We start from the raw sequence: 24,714 nt of genomic DNA, 5'->3' as shown, positions 1-24,714 counted from the left end.
GGTGAAGTCTGTGCCACACCTCCCCAAGACATCAGAAGGAACACGCGTTAAAACTTGCAGCGAAGATGATGCAAAATTTCTTTCAAAGATTGTCTCTGATGACGAAAATGGTTTTATAGCTAACATTCTCAAAATCACAGCAATCGCCACAGTGGAAGAATCCTTCACCTCGGCCAGACAATCTCGATATGTCAAGAGTAAAATTATGTCCATATAAGGACATGTCGAAAAAAAAAAACACCCACTATCGCATATCGTGTACATTACACAACACATTTTTATAAAATCAAAATGCTAGAAGTATGAACTATATGATCTCTCACTCAAGATGAAATTAATGTTGACAGGGCAAAACTCTGAAACAGCAGAAGATATTAAAGTGTAATCTTGGAGCGTATTAAACATAGTGAAGAAGACCGACTTCCACGGTGCATTTCAAAAGTTGCAGAAGGGTTCGCATGGGCGTATTCGATCCAAAGATGATTACTGTAAACGTAATGATGCAGAATAAGAAGAAGGTAAGACGCATTAATTTTAAATGATGCTTGTGTGCAACATTGGATACGACCTTGTAGCCTGCCGCACAACGCTTGCAGCTCCTTTAAGGAACTGATTACATTTGTGATCGGCTCAGCGGTTTTCACGCTCAGTACGTGATCTGCGATCTGCTTCCACAGAACAGCGTTAATAATTTTTGCTTTTGCGTTTTTATTTAAATTACTTTGAGGTCCGATGTTTTGACGTTGCGGCAACAAGTAGTGTACGCAGCCAGCCGCCAGAGTGGTCCACTCTTCATAGTGATATAAAATCATTTTAAAGTCTTTGTCTCATACAAAATAAGCTTAAGAATTCTGAAATTGACGAACGATATAGAACTGAAAGCCTTTCTAAACACGCCAGAAAACAGTTCTTAACTTAAATTAGTTATATTTTATTTACTTATTTATTTATTTTTTGTAAGTACTGAAATTTTCCCGTCTTGTGTCTCTGAATGTGTTGACCTCAGTGAAACACAATTTTCTTTTGTTTATTACAATAAACTACGTATATTGGTACTGGGTCTTTTAAAGTTTTGTAAAGCACTGCGTTTGGTATCTAGTAAAACAAAACTGGCCCAGAAAATTTCGCTTGCGCCATAAGATAGGCAACACAACTTACTTAAGTGCATGAAGTACATCTTAAGGTGCACGCCAGTTTCATTTTGTCCACCCAGTATAAGCTACGGAAAACTGAAAAAATAATCACAAAAAGTATGAAGTTTGAAGTGACTGTTTGCTACAAACATCACGTAAAAAGTTTGAAATTCTCCCATGATAGGCACCTGTGGACTGTCAAATCAGTGCTGGAACTTGCTCTTTATTGAAATGTGTATAATCTTCGCATTAAGTACACTTTGCTACATGAGATCTATCAGCCGCAACGAATGCTTTGTGCAGCAGAATGGCAACACATAGGGAGCCGACAGCACCAGCTATCAATAACCAATTACTTCTCTCTCGTCACTGTTTTATGAAAATTTGATGTTCCAGTAGACCCATCCGTTTTTCAATTTCTTTCAATGTGTTTGTGTAGGTAAAGTGTGAAAGGTGCTACGTTTCCTTGATGTACTTTCAAGAGAGCTCTCCAGCTGTGTGCCCAGATGCTGCTGATCCTTCAAGTATGCAGCTGTCAGCATTTTATAGGGAGTAAGTAAACTGTCAACAGAGGTTTTCCACGTCTGGAATTGGCACCTCACTTTAACTTCAATGTGTTCCCTGCTGCTCCACGAAGGCATACACGCAGCAGCAGTGAGCGGACCAAAAGTAGGGATGACCCAGTAGGTGTCTCACCTGCGGCCACCAGCTTGACGACCACGGCCACCGCCTTCTTTAAACAGTCGTTCACGTCGGGGCTGTCCCTCTTGCAGACTGGGTAGTCAGGAGCTGGAACCAAACGTACAATGATAATTAAACTAAGGTAAGCAGGCAAGTATAAATGTGGTCGACAGAGAAAGACAAACACACATACGCACAGTACTACAGTGTTAGTTACTTGGACGCATGGTGCATCTCAACATATTTCACATCAACAAATAATGCTAGAGGTGAAAGTAGTAACACTCAGAAATCCTAGGACTGACAGTGATCGAACGTGAGACCTCTGGATTCATAGTCTAACTAACATCTTATTGCCTCTGATGCTGTCTGCCCAAACATGACTTGTGTGGCTAGTTCCCCACACTGTAGTGTTAAAAGTTTTGCTAAAGCGTGTAATACTCCTCTTCAACGTAACAAAATGACCACGATTCCTCTTCGAAGCGCCAAATAAACCCCCTTTTCAAAACAGATGTACGATATTTCTTCCAAAACAAGCAGCAAACCTCATGCAAAGCCTTGGAAACTCTTCTTCTAATGTAAGTCCGCGTAAAAGGTCAGTGGTTCTAATAAATTATTACAATGAAGAAATGTAAATTGATTTGGCCACATTTCAACTCTAAAGCATAAGAAATGAGAACTTTAGTTTCCTTTAAACACTACACTCAATGAAGAGACAAAATTTACTTTCTGCAGTTGTTGACAAAACCGAGGGTTCTTCATTTTAGATTGAAGAAGAAGGAAGTCTTTAAGAAAAATAGTGACACAATGGCTGATAAAAGTCAGGCCAAACAAGCCACCTATGGCGAGCGAAGGTGAAGGGCTTCATGGCAGGAAGGTGGCCCTAAAAATAAAGTAAAAGAGAAAACTCGGTCTGGTAAACAGGCCTGCCTTTTTTGTTCTATAAGAGGAGCATTGTTTGTTTCAGAAGATGTGCAATGGCCATTCGACGACAGTACTCTTGTCTTCTTTGGTTTTTAGTAGAGTCTTGTTCATTTCAGAAAAAAAGACTTGTCTGTTGTAAGAGACTCACTCTCTATAACAAACAAGTATTTTTTATGTGTGTATAATACGATACGACTTAAGCGAAAGAGAAGAAGCAAAGTAGACTAATTTTCGGGTCGAACGATCAGTTACTTCAGATACCGTTCGAATATTAAAGTCTTTGAACAAGATCCTGAACGTAAGCTTTCCACGACAGTTTATTATCTGTCTGAACACGTAGACATTTGAACTGTTCAACTTCACTAGTGATATGCCCATTCTGTGAAATTAAAACGTCGGGTTTTGTAAAATTGTGTATTAAGAAACTGTAAAACCTGAGTCTTACTGTGACTTAGCGTTAGTTTATTTTCTACAAGCCATGAACTTATGAACTGCACTATTTGAAACAGAGCCAGTGTTGCACACAACATCCTTTACGACCAAGTTAGCATCATCAGCAAACAGATGTTTTAGAATTGCATGTAATACTAAAAGGCATATCATTTATATAAATAAGGAACAGGAGGGGCCCCAGCACTGATCACTGAGGCACCCCCCCCCCCCCCCCAATTTAACAGTGCCTCACTCAGACAGCACATCACAGCCATACTCAACACTGTGAACAATGTCCTTTTGCCGTCTGTTGTTAAAGAGGTGAACCGATTTTGAGCTATTACCCATATTCCATAATGGTCCATCGCCGATATATTAAAAATCGAGAACTGGAGAGATAAGCATATGTTGAGTTCTGCCTTACAAACAAACACAAAATATTATTTGATGAAACAAAGGTTTTGTCCAGGCTCCAGCATACTTGGATTCTGTAATTAAAGAGGCTGTGGAAATAAGAATTAGTGAGGACAACTTCAACCGCGACAGCGGATATAATCTCAACGGTGTGTGGAAGCGACCTCTCGATGCAGAGAGGAACCAGAGATATTGATCTCAATGTTTACCCTACGACGGGAGCGGTGGTGCTGACGTCGTCACCATCTGTTACAGCATTACCTGATTTCTGACCAATCAGACGACGCCTGTGGGCTGTATAAGGCTGCCACAGCAACCGTTTCCTGACGAAGATGATGAGGGTGATTCTCAAAAATGCGAGGTTTTACTTTGAATTGAAGCCGAGAATGTTTTATTCTTACTGTTCGAGAGTTTGCGATCTTGTTCAAGTGTGACTAACAGACGAAGTAGAGGGATTTGAGGATAGCGTTGCTAGTATCGTAACGTGCCTGTGTAGCCCAGACGGAATTATGTTGTGTACTGAACTTATAAAGACCAGCTGTTGAAAAAGTGGCAGCATTGTACCTGCCCCGAAAGCCACGCGCGTGAAAACACACGCTTCCGGACTGGTGGAAACGCGCCAGTCCCGGGTCGAATCCGAAAAGCGGGTTAACGACGAGAGCCGGTGAGTCGGCGTGTCTCGATGTGATTTTTACGTGGTTTCCCACACCTAACGTGGTGAATACCGGTCTGATACCGACGTTTCCCCTTACACTGAAGTGACAAGAGTCATGGGATACGTCCTAATATCGTGTCGGACGTCATTTTTCCCTGCATAATGCAGCAACTCCATGTGACATAGACTCAACGAGTTGTCTGAAGTCTCCTGCAGAAATACTGAGCCGTCCATAATTGCCAAAGTGTTGCTGGTGCAGGATTTTGTGCACGAATTGACCTCTCGATTGTTGTTGTTGTGGTCTTCAGTCCTGAGACTGGTTTGATGCAGCTCTCCATGCTACTATATCCTGTGCAAGCTTCTTCATCTCCCAGTATCTACTGCAACCTACATCCTTCTGAATCTGCTTAGTGTATTCATCTCTTGGTCTCCCTCTACGATTTTTACCCTCCACACTGCCCTACAATGCTAAATTTGTGATCCCTTGATGCCTCAAAACATGTCCTGCCAACCGATCCCTTCTTCTAGTCAAGTTGTGCCACAAACTTCTCTTCTCCCCAATCCTATTCAATACCTCCTCATTAGTTACATGATCTACCCACGTTATCTTCAGCATTCTTCTGTAGCACCACATTTCGAAAGCTTCTATTCTCTTCTTGTCCAAACTATTTATCGTCCATGTTTCACTTCCATACATGGCTACACTCCATACAAATACTTTCAGAAACGACTTCCTGACACTTAAATCTATACTCGATGTTAACAAATTCCTCTTCTTGAGAAACGCTTTCCTTGCCATTGCCAGTCTACATTTTATATCCTCTCTACTTCGACCATCATCGGTTATTTTACTCCCCAAATAGCAAAACTCCTTTACTACTTTAAGTGTCTCATTTCCTAATCTAATTCCCTCAGCATCACCCGACTTAATTCGACTACATTCCATTATCCTCGTTTTACTTTTGTTGATGTTCATCTTATATCCTCCTTTCAAGACACTGTCCATTCCGTTCAACTGCTCTTCCAAGTCCTTTGCTGTCTCTGACAGAATTACAATGTCATCGGCGAACCTCAAAGTTTTTACTTCTTCTCCATGAATTTTAATGCCTACTCCGAATTTTTCTTTTGTTTCCTTTACTGCTTGCTCAATATACAGATTGAATAACATCGGGGAGAGGCTACAACCCTGTCTTACTCCTTTCCCAACCACTGCTTCCCTTTCATGCCCCTCGACTCTTATAACTGCCATCTGGTTTCTGTACAAACTGTAAATAGCCTTTCGCTCCCTGTATTTTACCCCTGCCACCTTCAGAATTTGAAAGAGAGTATTCCAGTTAACATTGTCAAAAGCTTTCTCTAAGTCTACAAATGCTAGAAACGTAGGTTTGCCTTTTCTTAATCTTTCTTCTAAGATAAGTCGTAAGGTCAGTATTGCCTCACGTGTTCCAACATTTCTACGGAATTCAAACTGATCTTCCCCGAGGTCGGCTTCAACCAGTTTTTCCATTCGTCTGTAAAGAATTCGCGTTAGTATTTTGCAGCTGTGACTTATTAAACTGATAGTTCGGTAATTTTCACATCTGTCAACACCTGCTTTCTTTGGGATTGGAATTATTATATTCTTCTTGAAGTCTGAGGGTATTATGATGTCCCCCAAAAGTTCAATGAGATTTGTGTTGGGCGACTGGGTGGCCAAATCATTCGTACGTACTGTCCAGAGTGTTCTTCAAACCAGTCACAAACAATTGTGTCCCGGTGACACGACATCGTTGTTTGCGAACATGAAGTGCATGAATGGCTGCAAATGAATCATTTCCAGTTAATGATCAGTTCAACTGGACCAGGCAGAACATTCCATGCAAACACTGCCCACATCATTATGGAGCCAGCACCAGCTTGACAACTCGAGTTCATGGTTTCGTGGTGTCTGCGCCACACTCGAACCCTACCATCAGCTCTTACCAACTGAAATCCTGTCTCATCTGACCAGGCCACAGTTTTCCAGTCGTCTGGGGTCCAACAGATACGGTCACGAGCCCAGGAGAGCTGCTGCAGGTGATGCCGTGCTGTTAGCAAGGGATCTCGCGTCGGTCATCTGCTGCCACACCCCATTGACGCCAAATTTCGACGCGCCGTCCTAACGGATACGTTCGTCGCATGTTCAGCATTGATTTCTGCGCTTATTTCACGCAGAGTTGCTTTTCTACGTAAACAGCGCTGCTCGTTAGGTGACGGCCGTCGGTGATTACGTTGGCCTTGATGAAAGGTAATGCCTGAAATTTTATTATTCTCGGCACATTGTGGACAGTGTGGACCTAGGTACATTGAATTCCCTGACGATTTTTGGAATGGAATGCCGTATGCGTCTAACTCCAACTACCATTCCACGTTCAAAGTCCGTTAACTCCCGTCGTGCGGCCACAGTCATGTCGGAAATCTTTTCGTGTGAAAAGAATACAAATGACAGTTCTGCGAATGCACTGCTGTTTCATTTGTTGTGTACGTGATACAGCCAACACCTATACACCAGCTTATGGTATCTCATGACTTTTGTTACCTTGATGAGATAGGCGTTACGCAAACATTTAGAAAACTTCCTCAAATTTTGACACAGAATTTACTCTTAACGCAGACAGATGCGGTTAACTGATGTCATCCTAGGAGGGGGTAAATTGAGGACTGATAGCCTTAGATGTTTATTCTCCTTAAATCCTTTGTTAACAGCAGACAAATTCTTCTCTCTCTTTCTCTGTTTCTCTTCGTGGCTTTGTTCCAGAAGAAGCCAGTTGAGTAAATTTATGACACCAGCAGCTCACGTAGACTGCGGCAAATATTTATTGCCTACATCGCAGATCACGTGATCTCGCGTAGTGACGATGACAATAAAAAAAAGAGACATTAAAGAACTAACGGAAACTTAAGGACAGTGTTTTTTGCCCCTAGCTGACACTCGAATCCAGTGGAACGGAGTGCGACTAATGTTGGCACGCGTCGTGTATTAATCAGACATGAAGATTAGCTGTAAAAAACATGTTGCATCACAGATGGCGTAATCTCCTCCTCTTGTCGTTAATATGTAACCAGATACACTAGCTTTTTGCAGGGTCTGAACGACATGTTTCTGCCAGGTACTTTGCCTGTTATTCTCTAGTGAAATTTTCCTTCTGGTAACAAGCTATTGCGCAATATAAACTGCTCACGTCCCGCAGAACTGGTTGTGAAGACTGCCGTCGGCGACAGGTGGGACTCTTCCGTGGCGACTGGAGAAAACGAAAGTGACGTAGCAAAGCTAATAGCTGGGTACACATCATCAGGTTGCGAAGCTGCTGTCGAGGAGTGCCTCAGAGCCTTCATGCACAGTTTTACTGATCTACCTTAAGGCTCCAAGTTGGATTTGCTAATATTCCCATTGTACGTAAATAAATCTACATCATACACCGGTAAAACAGCAGTAATATTTGTTATCTATGCAAAAGTCAAAATCAAGTACACCAAAAAAGTTTTAAGGAAACAGAGATAGCTAATTACGTATCCAATGAGAAAATATGATTGCCCTGAACATTTAATGCAACACATTTTTTTCTGTGATAGCAGTTTAGTTTTATTCAGGATTCCAACACATCATATTATCTCCACTTTTTTTGCTATAAATCCTATTTTCCAACATCATCTCCGTTCAATGTGATGGTCTTACCTATCTTACCGAGAGTGCCTGTATGCCCACATTGTATCAATCTACTAGTCAACGTCGGACCCAAAATCTTGCTGCATCAATGATCTTCCATGTTCCACACACCGCTTACCGTGGAATTCATCTTTCATTGGGCCAAACAGATGGAAGTCGGGAGGTGCGAGATCCGGGCTGTAGGGTGGATGAGGAAGAAGAGTCCAATGAGGTTTTGTGAGCTCCTCTCGGGTCTCCAGAGTAGAGTGAGGCATTCTGTTTTCATGGAGAAGGAAAAGTTCGCTAACATTTTTGTGGAATCGTTTCTTCAGTTTCCTGAGGGTAGCACTATACACTTTACAATTGATCGTTGCACCATGAGGGACGACGTCAAATATAACAATCCTTCCAGAGTCCCAAAAGACAGTCTTCATGACTTTACCGGCTGAGCGTGTGGCTTTCATTTTTTTCTTCAGAGGAGAAATGGTGTGGCCCCGCTACATGGATTGCCGTTTTGTTTCCAGTTCGAAGTGATGAATCATTGTTTTTTCGCCCGTGACAATGTTCGACAAAAAATGGTCACAATCAGACCCGTAACGTGCGAGTAACACCGCATAGATGGTCCTTCGTCGCTCTTTACGGCCTTGTGTTAGGTGGCGAGGAATCCAGGGAGCACATATCGTGGAGTATCCCAACTGGTCGACGAGTCAACACTACCAACATAGACGTCCGATTGTGCTGCGATCACCTCGAATGAGAGTGTCCGCCCGTTCCAACACTCCAGGAGTCACAACTGTGTGCGACCTGCCGGCACTCTGGAGATGGGACAGGTTTGCGCGACCTTGTTGAGATGACAGACGCCTCGCCCAACGACTCACCGCGTTTTTGTTCACAGACGTTCTGCAAGCGCCTATGAATATCCTCGGTGCTATGGCTGTTCGCCAAAAGAAGCTCCATCAAAGTTCTCTGCTTGGAACACTCTTCCGCTACAGACGCCATTTTAAAGGCTACGTATAGCGTCGCCATCTACCAGCACTTCATGAAACTATGGCGAGAATATTCCATGATATCGCACAACAAATTCCGCATTTTTTTCAACCGAAACTGACGAAGAAAAAAAAGCATTACTTATTGAATGTCTCTAATACTGTATTTCATTTGGTAATGAAAATTTTATATTCCAAATTGATGACGGTTCGGAATCAAAAAACTGAATAAAGAAAATTTGTTTTAATATTTGCACCCATTGTTGCTCAACTGGTACTTCAGCAATGTTTATCATGAGTTAAAAATTAATACTGTCCGTCTTTCGCAGCTTAATTTTTGTTACGATGTTTACCAAACGTCTCACGTAATCGTATAAGACATCTTTAGCAGCTCTATAAAAAGGATAGCGGAAAACTGTTGAAATATAAATATTTTGTGGTCAGATATGTACTGTTTCCTGACAGCACATTTCATTGTTCTACCCGTTCCGTTCAACTGATCTTCCAAGTCCTTTGACGTCTCTGGCCGAATAAACATGTCATCAGCAAACCTTAAAGTTGTTATGTATACTCCCTGAACTTAAATTCCCCTGCCAAATTTGTCTTTAGTTTCATTTTTGTTTGCTCAACGTACGAATCGAATAATATGAGGGATAGACATTAACCCCGTCTCACTCGCTAATCAGCTACTGCTCGTTTCTCTACAAGTCTTCGGTAACCTTTCGCTCCCTGTATTTAATTCTTGCTACCATCAGGACTTCCGAGAGCGTATTCAGGTAAATGTAATTCTGCCTTCTTCAGTCTACCTTCTTTGTAGCGTCAGTATTGCCACACATGTTCTCCAGAGCCCACACTCAGCTTCCTCGAGATCGGCTTTTACTAGTCATTCCATTCTCCTGTGTGTGTGTCAGTGTTTTGAAACCAGGACTTAGTAAACTGATGATTCGGTATTACTTACACATGTCAGCATACGCCTTTTTTGGAATTTTTGTTCGCTGCATGTAAATATAAATTATTATTGTTACTATCGTCAGTTTTTTCGTCATTTAGATCTTTTATACAACATCTTTTTGTGTCCCTGTCGCATACCGTACCTGCAGCGCACTGACTTTGCGAGGCGAATTCTCAGCTAGCGGCGGCTCGGTAGCTGCGCTGTCCGCGTGGCGGATTGCTAATCGGAAGGGTGCGGGTTCGATTCCCGGCAGCGTCGGAGATTTCCTCCCCTCTGGGACTAGGTGGTCTATTGTCGTTACGTTCGTATCGTGATAACTGACATTATACTATAAAGATAGATGTTTGGGCCTGTCCCGAAAGCCAACAAATTAAGAAAAAGCAATTCGTCGCTAGCTTATAGACCGTTCCTCTGCTACAATGGGCAGCCTCACAAAGCTTATAGGCAGTTTTTTGCAGTCTTCTATGCAAATTCCGGTGTAGTTTCTCAATCAAACCTCTGAGATGTAATACACACACTATTCATGCGCATTATGACAATCGGGTTTCGTCCATTCATGTAAAGAACAGAAGTATATTCCGTTACTTTTCTCGACCTATCATATACTGACGGAATAAAATCGCAGCAACAAAAAAAAAATTAATGTACAGTAATGAAATTTCGCCAATACGTTTGTCTAGGTAACATAATTGAGTGATTAACGTTGCAAGAAAACAGGCTGATGTAAGTGTGTGACAGGCCATTGCAAATGTGAAATTAGGTACCTGAATAACCCTGTAACCGCCAGAATATGGACTGCAAGCGTCCAAACGTGCATGCATTGCGTTGTACAGATGCCGCTTGTTAGTTTGTGGGATGGACTTTGATGCCTATTGCACTTAGTCGGTCACTACAGGGACGGTCACTGCTGGATGTAGTCCGATGCAGTTGTAGTCCGATGATGTGCCATAGGTGTTGGAGACAGATCTGGTGATCGAGCAGACCAAGGTAACGTATCGACACTCTCTAGCGAATAACAGCGCTATGTGGGCGAGCGTTAACCTGTTGGAAAACACTCCCTGGAATGCTGTTCTCGAATGGCAGCACAACAGGTCGAATCACCACACTGACGTACGGACTTGCGGATTTGCAATCAGAGTGCGTCGGATAGCCACGAGAGCGCTCCTGCTGTCACACGAAATCGCACCCCAGACTGTAACTCCAGGTGTGGGTTCAGTATGTCTAGCGTGCAGACAGGTTGGTTGCACGCCCTCAGCTGGCCTCCTCCTAACCAACACACGGTCATCACTGGCATCGAAGCAGAACCAGCTCTCATCGGAAAATACAACAAACGCCCACCCTGCCCTTCAGTGAGCTCTCGCTTGACACCACTGAAGTAGCAAATGACGGTACTCTGGGGTCACTGAAATGCGCACAGTGGCAACTGGCTCGTAGCTGTCCTTGAAGTAACCGATGTGTCACAGTTCGTTGAGTCACTGTGGAGCCAATTGCTACTCAAATTGCTACTGCAGTTGCAGTACGATGCGCCAGGGCCGTACACCGAACGCGATATTGTTCGCTCTCGGTAGCGCCACATATTCGTCCGGAGTCCCGTCTTCGTGCGACCGTACTTCCTCCTGACCACCGCTGCAAGCAGTCACGTGCAGTGGCTAAATTCCTGCTAAGTCTTTCTGCAATATCGCAGAAGGATCATCCAGTTTCCCGCAGCCCCGTCACACGAACTCTTTCATACTCAGTGTGGTGATGATAATGGTGTCCTTGTCGCCTTAAAGGCTTTCTCGACTAACATCAGCTCACCACGTCCATTCTCAAAGGTAACTAACGCTCGCGACCGTTACAGCGTGCATTTAAAGCAAACCAGATTTGCTTTCTCGTAGAGGCGCTACTAGCTGCACTGGATCGTAATCTGAAGAGACAGCATCTTTCAGATGTAGGAACATACCTGCCAAGTTTTGTTCTACATCTACATCTACATCATACTCCGCAAGCCACCTGACGGTGTGTGGCGGAGGGTACCTTGAGTACCTCTATCGGTTCTCCCTTCTATTCCAGTCTCGTATTGTTCGTGGAAAGAAGGATTGTCGGTATGCTTCTGTGTGGGCTCTAATCTCTCTGATTTTACTCTCATGGTCTCTTCGCGAGATATTCGTAGGAGGGAGCAATATACTGCTTGACTCTTCGGTGAAGGTATGTTCTCGAAACTTTAACAAAAGCCCGTACCGAGCTACCGAGCGTCTCTCCCGCGGAGTCTTCCACTGGAGTTTATCTATCATCTCCGTAACGCTTTCGCGATTACTAAATGATCCTGTGACGAAGCGCGCTGCTCTCCGTTGGATCTTCTCTATCTCTTCTGTCAACCCTATCTGGTACGGATCCCACTCTGCTGAGCAGTATTCAAGCAGTGGGCGAACAAGCGTACTGTAACCTACTTCCTTTGTTTTCGGATTGCATTTCCTTAGGATTCTTCCAATGAATCTCAGTCTGGCATCTGCTTTATCGACGATCAACTTTATATGATCATTCCATTTTAAATCACTCCAAATGCGTACTCCCAGATAATTTATGGAATTAACTGCTTCCAGTTGCTGACCTGCTATTTTGTAGCTAAATGATAAGGGTTCTATCTTTCTATGTATTCGCAGCACATTACACTTGTCTACATTGAGATTCAATTGCCATTCCCTGCACCATGCGTCAATTCGCTGCAGATCCTCCTGCATTTCAGTACAATTTTCCATTGTTACAACCTCTCGTTATACCACAGCATCATCCGCAAAAAGCCTCAGTGAACTTCAGATGTCATCCACAAGGTCATTTATGTATACTGTGAATAGCAACGGTCCTACGACACTCCCCTGCGGCACACCTTAAATCACTCTTACTTCGGAAGACTTCTCTCCATTGAGAATGACATGCTGCGTTCTGTTATCTAGGAACTCTTCAATCCAATCACACAATTGGTCTGATAGTCCATATGCTCTTACTTTGTTCATTAAACGACTGTGGGGAACTGTATCGAACGCCTTGCGGAAGTCAAGAAACACGGCATCTACCTGTGAACCCGTGTCTATGGTCCTCTGAGTCTCGTGGACGAATAGCGCGAGCTGGGTTTCACACGACCGTCTTTTTCGAAACCCATGCTGATTCCTAAAGAGTAGATTTCTAGTCTCCAGGAAAGTCATTATACTCGAACATAATACGTGTTCCAAAATTCTACAACTGATCGACGTCAGAGATATAGGTCTATAGTTCTGCACATCTGTTCGAAGTCCCTTCTTGAAAACGGGGATGACCTGTGCCCTTTTCCAATCCTTTGGAACGCTACGCTCTTCTAGAGACCTACGGTACACCGCTGCAAGAAGGGGGGCAAGTTCCTTCGCGTACTCTGTGTAAAATCGAACAGGTATCCCATCAGGTCCAGCGGCCTTTCCTCTTTTGAGCGATTTTGTTTCTTTATCCCTCTGTCGTCTATTTCGATATCTACTATTTTGTCATCTGTGCGACAATCTAGAGAAGGAACTGCAGTGCAGGCTTCCTCTGTGAAACAGCTTTGGATAAAGACATTTAGTATTTCGGTCTTTAGTCTGTCATCCTCTGTTTCAGTACCATTTTTGCCACAGAGTGTCTGGACATTTTGTTTTGATCCACCTACCCCTTTCTTAGGATTTTCTGCCAAGTCAGTACATAGAACTTTACTTTCGAATTCATTGAACGCCTCTCGCATAGCCCTCCTCACACTACATTTCGCTTCGCGTAATTTTTGTTTGTCTGCTAGGCTTTGGCTATGTTTATGTTTGCTGTGAAGTTCCCTTTGCTTCCGCAGCAGTTTTCTAACTCGGTTGTTGTACCACGGTAGCTCTTTTCCATCTCTTACGATCTTGCTTGGCACATACTCATCTAACGCATATTGTACGATGGTTTTGAACTTTGTCCACTGATCCTCAGCACTATCTGTACTTGAGACAAAACTTTTGTGTTGAGCCGTCAGGTACTCTGTAATCTGCTTTTTGTCACTTCTGCTAAACAGAAAATTCTTCCTACCTTTTTCAATATTTCTATTTACGGCTGAAATCGTCGATGCAGCAACCGCTTTATGATCGCTGATTCCCTGTTCTGCGTTAACTGTTTCAAATAGTTCGGGTCTGTTTGTCACCAGAAGGTCTAATATGTTATCACCACGAGTCGGTTTTCTGTTTAACTGCTCAAGGTAGTTTTCAGATAAAGCACTTAAAAAAATTTCACTGGATTCTTTGTCCCTGTGAACGTTGTAAACGTTTGAGTCTCCCAGTCTATATCCGGCAAATTAAAATCTCCACCCAGAACTATAACATGGTGGGGAAATCTACACGAAATATCCTTCAGGTGCTCAGACACAACAGCTACTGGGCCGGCGGACCTATAGAGACATCCAATTACCATGTCTGAGCCTGCTTTAACCGTGACCTTCACCCAAATTATTTCACATTTCGTATCTCCGTCAATTTCCTTCGATACTATTGCACTTTTTATCGCTATAAACACGCCTCCCCCTTCACTGTCCAGCCTGTCTCTGCGGTATACATTCCAATCATATTATATATATATATATATATATATATATATATATATATATATATATATATCTGTGTGTGTGTGTGTGTGTGTGTGTGTGTGTGTGTGTGTGTGTGTGTGTGTGTGTAACTACAGCTCTTGGCTGGTGTAGCTACAATAGTACGCTATACTAATTCATGTGAACTAAATCTATGGGCGAAATGCCAACAGCCACATTATACTATCATCTACATTTCCACCTCAGTCTTTACACTGCAAACTACTGTGAAGAGCATGGCATAGTGCACTTAGCATGGTACCATGTACAGGGTGTTTCAAAAATGACCGGTATATTTGAAACGGCAATAAAAACTAAACGAGCAGCGATAGAAATACACCGTTTGTTGCAATATGCTTTGGACAACAGTACATTTTCAGGCGGACAAACTTTCGAAATTACAGTAGTAACAATTTTCAACAACAGATGGCGCTGCAAGTGATGTGAAAGATATAGAAGACAACGCAGTCTGTGGGTGCGCCATTCTGTACGTCGTCTTTCTGCTGTAAGCGTGTGCTGTTCACAACGTGCAAGTGTGCTGTAGACAGCATGGTTTATTCCTTAGAACAGAGGATTTTTCTGGTGTTGGAATTCCACCGCCTAGAACACAGTGTTGTTGCAACAAGACGAAGTTTTCAACGGATGTTTAATGTAACCAAAGGACCGAAAAGCGATACAATAAAGGATCTGTTTGAAAAATTTCAACGGACTGGGAACGTGACGGATGAACGTGCTGGAAAGGTAGGGTGACCGCGTACGGCAACCACAGAGGGCAACGCGCAGCTAGTGCAGCAGGTGATCCGACAGCGGCCTCGGGTTTCTGTTCGCCGTGTTGCAGCTGCGGTCCAAATGACGCCAACGTCCACGTATCATCTCATGCGCCAGAGTTTACACCTCTATCCGTACAAAATTCAAACGCGGCAAACCCTCAGCGCCGCTACCATTGCTGCATGAGAGACATTCGCTAACGATATAGTGCACAGGATTGATGACGGCGATATGCGTGTGGGCAGCATTTGGTTTACTGACGAAGCTTATTTTTACCTGGACGGCTTCGTCAATAAACAGAACTGGCGCATATGGGGAACCGAAAAGCCCCATGTTGCAGTCCCATCGTCCCTGCATCCTCAAAAAGTACTGGTCTGGGCCGCCATTTCTTCCAAAGGAATCATTGGCCCATTTTTCGGATCCGAAATGATTACTGCAGCACGCTATCTGGACATTCTTCGTGAATTTGTGGCGGTACAAACTGCCTTAGACGACACTACGAACACCTCGTGGTTTATGCAAGATGGTGCCCGGCCACATCGCACGGCCGACGTCTTTAATTTCCTGAATGAATATTTCGATGATCGTGTGATTGCCTTGGGCTATCCGAAACATACAGGAGACGGCGTGGATTGGCCTCCCTATTCGCCAGACATGAACCCCTGTGACTTCTTTCTGTGGGGACACTTGAAAGACCAGGTATACCGCCAGAATCCAGAAACAATTGAACAGCTGAAGCAGTACATCTCATCTGCATGTGAAGCCATTCCGCCAGACACGTTGTCAAAGGTTTCGGGTAATTTCATTCAGAGACTACGCCATATTATTGCTACGCATGGTGGATATGTGGAAAATATCGTACTATAGAGTTTCCCAGACCGCAGCGCCATCTGTTGTTGAAAATTGTAACTACTGTAATTTCGAAAGTTTGTCTGCCTGAAAATGTACTGTTGTCCCAAGCATATTGCAACAAACGGTGTATTTCTATCGCTGCTCGTTTAGTTTTTATTGCCGTTTCAAATATACCGGTCATTTTTGAAACACCCTGTATAAGGGTTTCGTCCAGTTCCATTCACGTATACAGCGGCAGACAAATTACTGTTTAAACTCCTTTTTAAGTGCTGTAATTAGTCTGACCCGTCTTTGTGGCTCGTTCTGTAATGACATGCAGGGGGCGGTAGAATATTCCTAGATAACTCACTTAATACTCGCTCTTGAAACTTCGTAAGCAGACTTTTGCGTGATGGTTGGACGATTATCTGCACGCGTCTGCCGGTTTAAGTTTCACAATAATCCCGCGACGCTGTCCAGCGGGCAAAACAACATTGTAAGCAATTTGTTCTGCTATTCTTTGTATGCATTCAAGATTCGTTGTTACTGTAGTCCTATTTTGTACTGGTTCCACAAAATCGAGTGATCTTCTAGAATGGATCACACAAGTGTTTTCAAAGGAATCTCATTCGTAGACTGACTGCCTTTTCCGAATATCCTTCCAGTTAACTATAATCTGCCACCAGTTTCACCTACAACTTAGCCTATGTAGTCATTCCATTCCATATCCCTCTACATTGATCCACTCAGGTATTTATAGGCAGTGACAGTTGATTATTTGACATTATTGTCGTCTGTATAACTAAACGATTTAAAAGGTCATCCGGTTACAGTTATAGTTTGCCTGTCTGTCGGCTTCCAGAGGCAAATGAAATTTGATTTTAATATTTCGTACCGATACGCACGCGACAGCATGCGCTACTTCATCTTTTCAATAAGTCGTGCCTAAGAACGTGTTCCTTCCGGGGTTCATACCTCGGTTCTATTGATCACAGAGAGGTAGGATCAACTTCTCTGAAGAGTCCTCGGACTAGGGAATATTTATATACCCATCAAGAGGATCGTCTTAATGTAACTATTCTACAGTACAAGGTCAACAGATGAATATTCCATACTTTCTCAAATGGAGCAAATCGGTTGGCCCTTTCTGCACGGCAAGCCTTGAGGGGCTTATGCAGGCACCGTTACTTCATGGGCGATTTTTTAGGAAACCCCAAAGAATGGTTTTTTACTATTTTTTCGTACCAAAACGGAACCACGGATTCAAAAAAGGCTCTGCACAGCAAATGACCGAAATTACAACGATATGTTCTTAAGATCCACATCTCGGAAGAACTTGAAAAGTTTGTGTTATTTATGTTAGTAATTGCAGTATTGCAAGATATTTCAGACATCCGTTTCCGAGGTAGAGAGTTTCAAAGTTAACCTACTTCTACACGTAAAAGGTGCACGGAAAATCCGGTATGAAATTAAAATTATATTAATACCTTCAGCTGCTGACGGGCGTTGATATATATCAACGCGGAGAGCTGAAAATGTGTGCTCCGACCGGGACCCGAACCCGGGATCTCCTGCTTGCATGGCAGACGCTCTATCCACCTGAGCCACCGAGAGCACAGGGGATGCTGTGACTGCAGGGACTATCTCGCGCGCGCCTCCCGCGAGAACCACATTCTCACTTTGTATGTCCACACACTACATCCCTAGTGTCCCATCCCAACACACTCATTACTCATGGAAGACATTCTTACCAAGCCCCGTAAGAGTTCGGGGAATATGTGTGCATCCGCAGAGAAGAAGAAGGTCTTGGCCGGTATTGTGATGATGATGATGATGTTTGGTTTGTGGGGCGCTCAACTGCGTGGTTATCAGCGCCCGTACAATTTCCCAACCTTTGCTCAGTCCAATTTCGCCACTTTCCTGGATGATGATGAAATGATGAGGACAACACAAACACCCAGTCATCTCGAGGCAGGTGAAAATCCCTGACCCCGCCGGGAATCGAACCCGGGACCCCGGGCTCGGGAAGCGAGATTGGCCGGTATTGCCAGAACTATGTACTTATATGGACATGGTGTCTGTCCGAAAGAACAGATACCATGTCCATATAAGTATATAATCCGGTATGAGGAGAAACCTAAATAATAAACAACCGCAGTAAAATTCTCAAGTTTTGACGGTATATTCTCTAGGCATGTATCTAGAAGTGCCATTTTCGCATTTTCAAAAATCTTTATTACTTCGTGGACCGTTCCATAAAAACCCACGAAAAGCGTCATTTTTACTATTTTTTATACAAGAACCGAGCTGCGGATTCTAGTACCGGTATGCACAGCAAACGGCTGAAATTTTTAGGATATTTATTGATAGGATCCCGATCTGGAACAAACTTGCAAATTTTCTTGTTATTTTCAACTGTTACAGAGATACAGAAGTTCAAAGTTACCTTACCTGAACACGTTAAACAAGCACGTAAAAGCCGATGCGAAGCGAAAACGTACTTTATAAAGTGACATAGCTCGGAGAAATACTCTGTAAAGTGTCTCTATTATCATCAGAAGGGTTCTGAGAACTCCATAATGTAGTATTGAAGCATATGCAAAATATTTGTGCACGGGAAATCGGATACGAGATGTAAAACTGGTTTTTCGTTATTCCATTAAAGCATTAAAATTTTACTGTCCCATAAATTTCTTTTCATTTGGGTGACATGCCCTGCTGTAACAGGGAAAAGAGGGGAACGAACGGGAAAATGCAGAAAGAGGCGAAAGAGGCAATGGTAGTGTGAGAGAAAGAGAAGGACACAGTGGCAGTGGAGCATAGTAGACAGTGACAGAACAGTGCTAGGAAAAGAGTGAAGGGGACAGTGCCTGAGGGGAAGGAATAAAGAAAAGGAGAAAGTGGGCGAGAGTCAGGGACAATAAGAGATATAGTGTATAACAAAGACAACAAGGAAGAGAGAAATAATGACAGAAGAGGGAGCAGCAGTGGACAAGAATGCAAGACATAGTAGCAGTACGACAGAGCTACATGGAGACAGTGGCAGGAGGCGGTGGAGTTAGGAGAGAACGAAGCAGACCGTGGCTGTGAAGCGTGAGACACTGATAATTGGAGAGACACAAGAGCTAATGACCATGAGTTGGGCTAAATGAGTGAGAGAAATGAAGAAGTGGGAGTGGTAGGGTATGAGCGACATACAGCAGTGAATTAGTGGGTGTGAGCGAGTTACACGTAGAGGAACTTGTGGGAGTGAAAGGTGAGTTTCATTTTAAAAAGTGCGCGATTATGTTTGATTTTTGGAGAATTTTTGAAGGTGCTAGGGAAGCTAGAAAGGGGCAGCTGGTATCCCAATTTACAGTCAGACTTTCAAACAGAAGCAGGAGCATATTCCACCTGTAATTGTTGATCTAATTTAAAAACTTAAAATGCCGTTATAATCTAAATATTAGGGGGTATAATTTTAAGTTAAAAGTTTAACTCAACAAGTCAATTATTGCGTATACGTCTTCAGGCAGTGTTAATCATGGACCACAAACTACACAGATTATGTTTATCCAATATTTGAGAATGAGAGCACTTAGCGACTTCGAACACACTACACAAATAATTTCAAAATTTTTCGATTCTTTTTCGCCAATACTCTCCTTCCCCCTATCCCTCAAAAAACAATGAAAAGAAAAAAAAAGTATTGCTTAGTAAATTTTCGCTATTCATGCAGCAAAACTTTAGCATCAGACACGAGATTTTAAATTGTTTCTTCTTTACTACCAGCCCTATATTCCCTACACATTTCGCGAACAACGGTATCATTCTATAGCACTGAATCTCCCTGTAAAATTACACCATTGTACGACACATTCGGGAGATATGACGTCATAAACATACAAATGCCTGAAAAACTTGCTTTTGTTAAAACAGAGCGCAGATTACCCACACTGTACAGTGTTTGATAATGAGGGGAGTTAGTGACTTTCAACGAACTTTAAACATAATTTCTTTTCTGAACTTTTTCATTGATCTACGGGTCAATAATCCAAAACAAATATAAGTAACGCGACTACGGTTTTGCGTCGTAGACCATAAATCTTTTAGATGCTTAACGTCAAATCTGGAGAGGAATTCCGCCTTATGCAAGACACTGTTTTAGTTTTATTTTACTCGGGTATGTTTCAATACTTTATGTGCTATCTTCAGTGGGATTCCCCTCTGGACCCGGGTTCGATTCCCGGCTGGGCCGAGGAATTTTCTCCGCCCAGGGACTGGTTGTTGTGCTGTCCTCATCATCATCCTCTCATCCTCATCGACTGCAGGTAGCCAAAGTGGCGTCAAATTGAAAGACTGGCACCCGTCCCGACGGGGTGCCCTAGCCATACGAATAAATAAAAAAAAATGGGATTCTTGTTTATTTTCTCTCTCACACGATGCTATTACGTGTATACGACGATAGCTTTAATTCTACTACACTTTCTAGAGCTGATCGTGGTTTCATGGTTTTACCACGTTTTGGTGGTGTTTCACTTGCTTGTGTCGTGTACTTATTTGTTTTGCTACAGTGGTTTCTTGGGCTCGACACACATTTTGAATGGTTTGTCAGTAACAAGAAACGACATCAGCAAAGAAATGAGTACTTTCAGCCCTTCCGCTGCTACAGACGAGCTCTTAGCTTACTGTGCCCAGGCGGGTTCTGTTTCCGCCGTACTGCTAGCCAAATGCTGATACTGTGCTGAGGGAAGGCGCTCCGCCCGGTATGAAATACTTATTATACGATTTTACGAAAATTATTAGACGCAAAAATTTTTTTTGCGCAACTTGCAGTTTGATATCTTCACTCGATAAAGGAGTGAATTTCCTTTCGTTTTCCTTCATACTTACTGCACCATATCAAATCGAGTAAAACATTGCGCAAAATTTTAAAGAGATCGCTGTGGTTGAAACGCCTTGCCTAAACTTTGCGTATGATTGATTTTTGCTCATAAATTGCAGTGAATGAAATGTATAAGATATTGAAATTTTATTTAAGATTGACCTTGGAACGACATCTGGTTGCACTCTCGAGTTATTGGGTTTTGTATCCCAAGGCCGGTCGTTCGCGGCGCACCCGTTCACATCGTGGCGCTTCGCGAATTGTATGGTCGTAACAAACGTAAATCTCACAAACGTCTGCCTGAGTTTTCTCTGTTCTTTCGGACATGTCAGCAAGAAGAGACACCACTCATATATATGCTTCGTGAATGCTAATACGAGGAGTGTTTTTTAAGTAAGTACCGTTTTGAAATTTAAAAAAAGACGTGCTAAGATATCTCAATAATTTTATTTTTACATGAAAGCCTGTACCTTAATCTACTTTTCTACATAATTTCCGTCAATACTGAGGCACTTGTCATAACGTTGTACCAATTTTTGAATACCCTCCTCATAGAAGTCTGCCGCCTGACTTGTTAACCACTGCATCACCACTGTTTTGACTTCGTCATCGTCTTTAAGACGCTGACCGCCCAGGTGTTTCTTCAAGTCAGGAACAGATGGTAGTCACTGGGCGCGAGATTGGGGCTGTACGGAGGATGATCTAGAGTGTCGCATCGAAAAGATGTGATGAGATCTTTGGTCTGATTCGCCACATCCGGACGGGCATTGTCTTGCAGCAAAACGATGCCCTTGCCCAACTTCCATGGACTGTTGCTTTGATTCTTGTGTGACATAGGTCACCCACGTTTCATCGCCCGTAACAGTTTGGCTTAAGAAATCATCACCGTCGTTTTGGTACTGCTCAAGGAAAGTCAATGCACTGTCTAAACGTTTGGTTTTGTGCACATCCATCAACATTTTCGGTATCCAACGTGCGCACAATTTTCGGTAATTCAAGTGCTCGGTCACAATGCCATACAAAACACTAAGAGAAACATTAGGAAAGTCACCCCACAAGGTGGAAATCGTAAAGCATCTGTTTTGTCTCACCTTATTGTCCACTTCCGGCACCAAAGTTTCATTAACGACCGAAGGACGCCCACTCCGTTGTTCATCGTGCACATTTGTGCGGCCATCTTTAAATGCTCTCACCCACTTTCTTACCATTCTATCACTCATAATGTTTTCTCCGTAAACTGCACAGATCTAACGATGAATATCGATCGCTTTTAGGCCTTTAGCACTAAGTAATCTTATAGCAGTCCGTATTTCACAGTCGGCGGGACTCACGATTATCGGAGGCATCTTAAACACTCAGTACACAACGTAAACAAGAAAGAATCAGATTGTAATGGCGTATACGCTTTCATGTAAAAATAAAATTATTGAAATATCGTAACACGTCTTATTTTAATTTCAAAACGGTACTTAGTTTAAAAGAAACACGCCTCGTATGATCACTCAGTGTAGAGCAGCGTTCGCCCGACCTCGTACGGGACTTGACGCGATGCGAATAGCAGACGTAGGAAAAAGGGCTGAGGGTAGAGTGCGTGAAACGGGAGTAGGATTGAGAAGTGGAGGGGGGGGGGGGGGGGGGAGGCGTGCTCGGGTAGTCCGTGCCGTAGTGTATGGCTATTGTGCCAAAGCGGCGCAAATGGATAACACATCTGCGTAGTAAGCAGGAGACCCGCGTTCGAATCCCGCCATTGGTTCAAATTTTCATCTGTCGACAATGAATTGTTTCATTGCCCAGATGGCACAGAGATCGGAATTTCTCCTTTCTGAATATATCTCGTGAACGATTCAAGATATGGAAATGAAGTTTTCTGCAAATGATAGCGCGCAATGAGGCACACAGAGTAAGCTGTATGATAAATACTCGAAGCTTTTTCGTTCACCGAGATGTGGAAGTAACTCGTCTGCAGCATTGATAGGTCAGCGGCTCAGAGATCCATAACGCTGTAGGAAAACTCAAGCAGCATGCGTATACACGTCCACGAGACGGGTGATGGTGATATTGGTTTGTGGGGCACTTAACACCTACATCTACATCTACATTTATACTCCGCAAGCCACCCAACGGTGTGTGGCGGAGGGCACTTTACGTGCCACTGTCATTACCTCCCTTTCCTGTTCCAGTCGCGTATGGTTCGCGGGAAGAACGACTGCCGGAAAGCCTCCATGCGCGCTCGAATCTCTCTAATTTTAAATTCGTGATCTCCTCGGGAGGTATAAGTAGGGGGAAGCAATATATTCGATACCTCATCCAGAAACGCACCCTCTCGAAACCTGGACATCAAGCTACACCGCGATGCAGAGCGCCTCTCTTGCAGAGTCTGCCACTTGAGTTTGCTAAACATCTCCGTAACGCTATCACGCTTACCAAAAACCCTATGACGATATGCGCCGCTCTTCTTTGGATCTTCTCTATCTCCTCTGTCAACCCGACCTGGTACGGATCCCACACTGATGAGCAATACTCAAGTACAGGTCGAATGAGTGTTTTGTAAGCCTCCTCCTTTGTTGATGGACTACATTTCCTAAGGACTTTCCCAGTGAATCTCAACCTGGCACCCGCCTTACCAACAATTAATTTTATATGATCATTCCACTTCAAAACGTTCCGCACGAATACTCCAAATATTTTACAGAAGTAACTGCTACCAGTGTTTGTTCCGCTATCATATAATCATACAATAAAGGATCCTTCTTTCTATGTATTCGCAATACATTACATTCGTCTATGTTAAGGGTCAGTTGCCACTCCCTGCACCAAGTGCCTATCCGCTGCAGATCTTCCTGCATTTCGCTGCAATTTTCTAATGCTGCAACTTCTCTGTATACTGCAGCATCATCCGCGAAAAGCCGCATGGAACTTCCGACACTATCTACATCGTGGTCATCAGCGCCAGTGCAAGTTCCCCATCTTTCCATTTCCAGTCTCGCCACGTCTCGAATGATGAGATGATGAGGACAAGAGTAACACCCAGTCCCCAGCCGGAGAAAATCCCCGACCCGGGCGGGAAACGAACACAACACCTGGGGAACGGTGTAACAGGATGTCTACACACGCCGACAGCAGCGAAAAGGTTAAGGAATTCGGAGTGGCGTGAGCTGTTACTGGTACTATTAGAAACAATAGAACTATGAGCACAGAAAAAACGTTCTCCCTGAAGTGTCTATGTAGAGGCGGCGGCGGTACTCACGCAGGTGCGCGGCCGCAGCCGGCCGCAGTGGGGCGAGGAGCAGGGCCGCCCCGCAGACCAGCGCCACTGTGCACGCGCCAGCCATGTCTGTCTGCGTCTGCCGTACAGCCGCCGCGGCCGCAGTATAACCCAGCGGCCCCCACCCGCCGGCCACGCAGTCGCAACTCGTGCCAGTCAGGCCGCAACATGCGCGACTTTCGACGCACGTGCATTCCGCACCGACGTTCCTGCTCCCGTGTACTGGGGTTTCCAGTACATCCCTTGTGTATGGCCGTCAGGTTTTAGGTTCCTATCGTTCCTTTTACTCTTCATTCAAAAATGCGTCCATGAAATGGGAAGAAAACAGAAACCACAGGAAAAAAAGTCTATCACGAGGCAGCCGGCCGCTGTGACCGAGTGGTTCTAGGCGCTTCAGTGCGGAACCGCGCTGCTGAAACGGTCGCAGGTTCGAATCCTGCCTCTGGCTTAGATGTGTGTGATGTCCTTCGGTTTAAGTAGTTCTAAGTGTCGGAGAATGATCACCTCAGTCCCATAGTCCTTAGAGCCATTTGAACCATTTTGTCACAAGGCAGAAC

General features: G+C 43.7%; 1 protein-coding gene and 1 non-coding gene across 2 annotated transcripts in view; both read right to left on the bottom strand.

Moving 5' to 3' along the window:
- The window catches only part of LOC126100352 (protein takeout-like), a 57,356-nt gene extending 33,131 nt beyond the window's left edge, over positions 1-24,225 (bottom strand). Inside the window, exons 1-2 of the mRNA XM_049910964.1 lie at positions 24,140-24,225; positions 1,830-1,922 (exon numbers count right to left, since the gene is read on the bottom strand). Coding sequence (XP_049766921.1) covers positions 1,830-1,922; positions 24,140-24,224 — 178 coding nt within the window. The 5' untranslated portion in view covers position 24,225. The remainder of the gene's footprint in view (positions 1-1,829; positions 1,923-24,139) is intronic.
- On the bottom strand, positions 17,569-17,643 carry Trnaa-ugc (transfer RNA alanine (anticodon UGC)). Its single transcript has one exon. It is a non-coding gene; the product is annotated as a tRNA-Ala (tRNA).
- Positions 24,226-24,714: the final 489 nt, after the last annotated feature.

Source organism: Schistocerca cancellata, chromosome 9, assembly GCF_023864275.1.
Source record: "Schistocerca cancellata isolate TAMUIC-IGC-003103 chromosome 9, iqSchCanc2.1, whole genome shotgun sequence".
Lineage (NCBI taxonomy): Eukaryota > Metazoa > Arthropoda > Insecta > Orthoptera > Acrididae > Schistocerca > Schistocerca cancellata.
The sequence above is the reverse complement of the archived record's forward strand: the minus strand, read 5'-3'. Positions and strand labels throughout refer to the sequence as shown.